Source organism: Juglans microcarpa x Juglans regia, chromosome 2D (assembly GCF_004785595.1).
Source record: "Juglans microcarpa x Juglans regia isolate MS1-56 chromosome 2D, Jm3101_v1.0, whole genome shotgun sequence".
NCBI lineage: Eukaryota > Viridiplantae > Streptophyta > Magnoliopsida > Fagales > Juglandaceae > Juglans > Juglans microcarpa x Juglans regia.
Window position 1 is genome coordinate 10,099,373 of NC_054596.1, and position 6,562 is coordinate 10,105,934.

At 34.5% G+C, this 6,562-nt stretch overlaps 1 protein-coding gene across 1 annotated transcript; it reads right to left on the bottom strand.

Annotated features, from left to right (window-relative positions):
- Nucleotides 1-1,663: 1,663 nt before the first annotated feature.
- LOC121250210 (choline-phosphate cytidylyltransferase 2-like) lies at nucleotides 1,664-6,292 on the bottom strand. The gene is made up of 8 exons (XM_041149232.1): nucleotides 5,938-6,292; nucleotides 5,126-5,239; nucleotides 4,775-4,870; nucleotides 4,443-4,485; nucleotides 4,201-4,356; nucleotides 3,976-4,056; nucleotides 2,314-2,412; nucleotides 1,664-2,188 (listed from the first exon to the last, which is right to left on the bottom strand). The coding sequence occupies exons 1-8, from the start codon at nucleotides 6,099-6,101 to the stop codon at nucleotides 1,970-1,972; spliced, it is 972 nt and encodes a 323-aa protein (XP_041005166.1). The 5' UTR covers nucleotides 6,102-6,292; the 3' UTR covers nucleotides 1,664-1,969.
- Nucleotides 6,293-6,562: the final 270 nt, after the last annotated feature.

Genomic DNA, 6,562 nt, shown 5'->3' on the forward strand with positions numbered 1-6,562 from the left:
AATGTCTCCTAGATTTTATTTATAATTTTATATATTGAAAATGCAGACCCCTTACAAAAAAAAAAAAAAATTAATCCCCAAAATTTTTTAAAATTTCAATATTCCTAAAAATGTATCTCTCCAATTTTTCTTTCCTATAGTCCCAAAATTTTGTATAATTTCTATATATTATCTATTTTCAATGATATTATGGCCTTACCAAAATTAAATTAAAACAAAATCTAGGAGAAGTAATAAATTTATTAATATGGCTCCTAAAGTTCTTAGTTATACAATATTAGGCTTCTTGATACAGAATCCAAAATGATAATACGAGAAAAATCATTTAAGGTTAATAATCTACGAAACATAGTTTAGAGGTTTTATTCTCTAGACTTTATTGAACAAGAAAAAAGATTTATTTAAGGTCTTAATTATAGTATTATATGCTTAATGTGACACGAAAATATCTAAATTTTATATCAAATTTAATAAACTACCTTATATACTAGAATGAAATATGATCTTCTAAAAGATAACTTGATAGTTTCTATGAAAAAAATAAATTTTAAATATTTCATTACAAAAAATATTAATAGATGAATACTATTCTATGAAACATTATTGTCATAAATCTAAAACATATATTAAATTGTGTTGAGCATTGGAATGGTCTTGAGCTCACAATTTCCATTTTTGTAATTCTATTCATGGACAGAGTATTTTTTGAGTTATAATGGCCGCTAGTACTTTAGGTTGCATTTGGATATTGAGATGAGTTGAGATGAATTGAGTTTTTTATGAATCATAATAAGTTGAGATTGTTGAATGAGTTTGGTGGGATCCACTTACGATGAGTTTAAAATGTCTTTGGATGTTAATATGAGTTTAGATATATTTATGGAAAGTTATAAAAGAATGGGTCCCACCATTATTTTATATTGTTCACCTTATAGTAAAAACGGAAATGATTTCCTCATCTAGCGCCAAATGTAGCAAAAAAAAAAAAAAAAAAAGATTTGGCACTATAGCTAGCACCCCAACGAGAATATGCAAAATGGAAATAAGTTTGGATACCATCGGATTTTTTTTTTTTTTGTTTTTGAATTTTCATAATAGTATTCACTATTCATAATTCCGTACTCTTTGAGGTTGTTATTTTTTTCAAAAATGAGTTTACGGATGAAATTCGGCTCATGGGTTTAGGTGAGTGAGTTTGATAGTTGTGGAGCTCAACCAATGAATTCAAACTTGACCTGCTCTCACTAGACGACCCATATGTGTTTGGATGAGAAAAGCAGCCTAAAAGTGAAATGAACTGAGCTGCTCTGTGCATCCAAACGAAGCCTTAGAGTGAAGGCACCCAATTTTACAAATGAACGAAGGACCTTTGTTCTTATCCAAGAATGTGACCAGACTCAGGCACCGAATACCGAGTACAAGAAACGAAGGAAGAGGGTGCTGCGCTGGTGAAAGAAGAGAGAATGCAGGGGCCTCTTGTTGAAGAGCCAATATTGCAAGCTCCGAGAAACAAAAAATACCAGCCTGGGGAAAACATACACGTTTAGTTGTCACCTTTCCAGTTTCTCGCGATTTAGAGAAAAGAGAGAGAAGTTGAAGAGTTTATCCCATTAGAACCATTTTGTAGAGTTGCAGGAAAGAAAACATTATATATATATATATATAGCAGCCCCCAAACAACATTCAAGAATGTCATTCTTGCCAGCCGGAAACAGCACTTCAGGCGTATCAGTATACAAGCTGTGAGAAATTTCAAACACACTAAAATGGAAGACAAAATTACAAGAAAGCAGAAGTTTCCAACTTTTAACACAAATTTGCTTTCACAACCAGAGCGAACCATGTTTCATAATTCGTCATCCGTTACTACTACTGTATGGCATTTTACAGGGATCAAGTGGCTAGAAAAAAGAAACTACGTGCAACCATGGAAGAGCAAATAATACTGTTCTCTGCAACTTTAAACTCTCTAGTGCTTTTCTTTCTCATCTATACTTCCTTGGTCATCATAATAATAATAATCCTCCTCATCATAGTCGTCATCATCATCATCATCCTCGTCATAATATTCTTCATCATCATCATCATCATCTTCAACATTCTCATTACCATTTTCTAAGAAATATGTGGATTCTCTAGACTGCGGACCCATTAGCCGCTCTTGAATTCGATCCCTGATGGCAGTGCCCTAACAAACAACCAAATTGTTGTGTGACGATGTGAAAATGACAAACAAGTAGATAAAGCACATGCTCTCATACACAAAAATAATTATCTAGATATATCAAACTGGTTATGTATTAATTGGCTTACCATTTTATGGCAACCTTCTTCAAACATCTCAAGAAATCCAGCAACCCACCGATCAGCATTCTCCACCCACTCATTGCGATGCATTTTAACGGTTTGAATCTAAAATAACGATGCAAAAAAATACATCCATCAAAATTCTATTCAATCCTTGGGGGGAAAAGAAGAGCAAAAATGTTGCAACAGCAAATACTTGATCAGCGCTACCCAAAATCATCGACCACGTGTAAAAGTCAGCAAGAACAAAGCACAGCAATTGAGGAGAAAAATGGTGAAAATTTTGGATGAACAAAATCGGTGTAAACAATAATGTAGAAGAGACATTGCTGCACATAGGATCAGAATCATTTTCAACTTCTTCTCATATCAAGCAAAAAACTATGGAAAACTGCCTGAGTCAGTAACAGCCAAAACAGTATCACCAAGATGCATATATATATATATATATATATATATATTTTCCGCACTCTTTCTTAGGAAAAAAGGCCAAGAGAGAGACCAAAGAGTGGAATACTCTACCTAAGAAAGACCACAGTACCACCCTTACTTTGCTGGAGTCTCTGTCAGGAGGGGCCAAGATAAGTCCACAAGGAGCTAGAAAAACGGGGATCCACAGTTCATTACAGACCGAGCAATAACCTAAACCCAAACCTAGCAAGGGCATGATGGTAGGAAGCCAGTAGGTAAAACAATGGTCATGAGTCTCATACCCCATGCATTATGGCCATGGAAACTCAAACAATGACCTCCCCCATCCACTAAACTCTATAAAAGTTTGTTTTACCACAAAGTCAATCCCTTTGGTGGTATTGACTTATTCAAATTTGATGTGGGCTCAATATAGAAGCGAATCACACAACTGAATGTAAGAAAATGTGGGTAGTTAACAATAATAAACACACATTCCCCTTCGTAAAAGCACAAAGCTCCAAATGATTGCCCCTCGCACAAAAACGATTTTCCAGAAGCTTAAGACAGCAGCGATCAAGTGCAAAATACAAATGAGAACCACCGATCACACTTTTTGAGAATGAATAGGTTTGTGTGTGCATGTCTGCAAAACCAAAGGACTTGAGCCGTCATCCACTACACGGTGATTGCAAACACCACCAGGGCAAGGCATGTGAAAAGACTTATTCAGCTCAAAAACCTTGGAAGGAAATGAGATATTCCCACAGAAGGGGGGTGGAGAGAGAGAGAGAGAGAGCATGAATCAACAACTAAAGAATTAATATGATAGCTCGAAAGTGATACAAAAATTGGGTAGGATGTAACCATACTCTTACTCAGAATTCTCATCTTGATAAGTAGTTGGGTTCATGAATCCAAGTAAAACAGATCATCACTTATCAGAACAATTGAATAAAGTAAAACAGCTCGAGACTTCTCAGAACAAAATTATTAAGAAAACAAAGCTCCATACTCGATTACAAATAAAATGGAGTCTCACAGGGGTATAACGTAAATAATGTTATTGGAGGTAAAGATATATTTCAAGGAAATCTATGAAATAAAATACAAGTCACCAAAATGTCATCACATCATCCTGGTGCTTGTACAACCAATTTTAAAATTTAATGCAAAAATCAAGTCCGTCTTACTCTTCCATAACATCTTATACAGATAAATAGCACTATATTGTTACAGACTCAAGCATTCACATACCTTCTCTCCCACTTTCTCTTGTTGTTCCTTCACTTTCTCTTGTAGTTTCTTCAATCTCATGTTCACCCTCAGCCGCTTTTCCTGTGGATGGGAACAATACCAGAATAAGTTCACCAGGAACAGCTATAATGAAAGTCAATTCCAAAACAAAATTCATAAAATGGGGGATCATCTCCTCAGAAACTCAAACAAAAAGTAAAGAAAATCTAACTATCAAAATCATGCCTTCACATAGCTAACGCCAAGCTCTTTTCTTGAATATCCACGATCCAAGTTGCGCATCACATACTGGTTATAATCTTTTACAATCCTCATTATAATATCCGAAGTAGAAATCCCATCGGTTCGTTTTGTTTCCTTGAACTTCCCCGCAGCTTTAACCTACAACAGAGCCTCACTTAAAATAATTACAGGTTATAGAAAAATATTAGCAATTTCAATAGAAGAGAAACAGCTCTCAGACTAACAAACTCATAGACATCCTTCCCGGCTCCACTAGCATCTGCATAACTGCAAAATATTTACAGAAGAGTGGAAAAGATTACACTAAATATCTGAATTTTTTAATCACAAAAATTAGCATTCCAAAAGAAATAGATTCCATGGGAACAATGTAATATAAAGAAAAGTAGTGTGAAGTCAATCAGCAATTCCATTCACTTATACATGCTATAAAATTACCATATTTGCCAATATTGATTATTGAACAAAAGAAACTGAAACAAGTAATCATTCCTCTAGAACTCCTTGGTCCAAAAAATTGAATCATAAATTTTGAGCTTATAGGTGAGATACTTACGGAAGAGCATCATGGGCCACAAAGTCAATGTTGTGCTTGTCAAGAAATTCTTGTGTAATCACCCAAGGTGCATTGGGAATGACTTCATCCACCCACCTACATAGAATAAGAAGAAAACCCAATATGTGATTGATTCTCTCAATGACACAAGAATACACAATTCTCTCCTCCTCTTCAAAGCACAGGCATTCAATGATACACTGAAAACATCATAAATTATACCAAAACGTAGCATCTACAAGCCATAATTTCTCAAAAACAAAATTTCTAGTACATATACATCTTTGTGCCAAACTTTCAAGGGATATTTCAACTTTATCAAAGAACTCAAGTAATTGAGAAAAACCATACTTGCAATGGCGAAGAGATTCATAGCGTTCATCCGCCGTCATAACCGTTTTTCCCTTATACGTGTGGGTGATTTCATCATTGCAACACCCGACAAGCAGATAGGTGTTTGGGAACCTGAATTTACAAATTTCGTCAAATATTAAAAACTCGCATGAGCATGGCGCATTAATCTTTTGATGGCTTGAAAAGAAAATGATACAACAAGTCATGTATATTATAAGATCACGCAGAACCAAGAGCACAAAAGTAAAGGCTGAGAATTCAAAAAAGATTTTTTTTTTTTTTTTTTTTTTTTTTTGTTACTGATAAAAGGTTGGGAACGAAAAAGAAATTACAAATTAAACATGTTAATATTAGCTAAAAATCAAATTGGAAGAAAACAACAAAGACTGGTCAAACCTAACAAGGAAAAAGAAGATCTACAACAAACTACGCTAAAGTTTTGAAATTCAACAATTCAATATAAACCTATATCGCCCAGATAAGCTATCAAACACCAGAGCAAAAGCCGTTTCAATGACATGTAATTTCAGTAAGCATAGCAGAAAATACAAGTCAAACACATAAAAGAAGGGGGAAATAATAATAGAGAATCCCATAAAAAAAAATAATAATAATAGGGAATCCCAAATAAGTAAAACTTGCAAATTCCTTGAAATAACATAATTCTATTAAATCTTTAACAAATTTCACAATCACGACAGATGAAAACCATGAAAAGAAGCAACACAGAATTAGTCATGGATCATAACAAAGGATGCAACTTTTATTCCGCAGATGGAAAAAAAAATGAATGAGATGAGGAGAGAGACAGTTTCTTGGCTTGCTCAAGGGAGCGAGCGTGGCCGAAGTGGAAGAGATCGTAGATCCCATCAGCATAGACTCGAGGAGGACGGTCCGGCGCCGTGTCATCGGACCTTCCATTCGAATACGAAACGATAGCATCCTTAACATCCTCGGGCTTAGGCTCCTCCATTCGAATGATTCGAATCAGCAGCAGCGATAACCCTCTTTCATTTCATTTGATTATGCTTTTGCGCGGATCCCACTCCCCCTGTATTAGCGTTTCTGCGGTCCTCAGTCTCACAACATACGGTAATTTCGCTTCCTATTTTTCACTATATTTTATATATTTTTTTGGTTTTTTCCTGCACAGAAAAATATATATTACTGAAATAGCCGAACCCCAGTAACAAGCAACATCCATTTAAATTTGACTCGTTTATTAATTTAGAGAAAAAAATAATAATAATTTCATATTGCCGACACTTGAATATCTTAAATATATGAGAAAGTCTGAAAGATGTACCGACACGACACTGGTATGTTTGGGATATGAGAGGAGATTAAAATATATTTGAAGAGAACTATAAAATAAATTAACATGATATAGAATATTAAATTTATTTTATAATACAAAATTTTATTAAAAAAAAT

Excerpts from the sequence above, each read along its gene's own strand:
- LOC121250210 (XM_041149232.1), bottom strand. The coding sequence starts at position 6,101 with ATGGAGGAGCCTAAGCCCGAGGATGTTAAGGATGCTATCGTTTCGTAT. Across the intron at positions 4,357-4,442 it reads GGAAGGATGTCTATGAGTTT|GTTAAAGCTGCGGGGAAGTT; the intron begins GTTAGTCTGAGA and ends GCTCTGTTGTAG. Across the intron at positions 4,057-4,200 it reads TTGGCGTTAGCTATGTGAAG|GAAAAGCGGCTGAGGGTGAA; the intron begins GCATGATTTTGA and ends TCCCATCCACAG.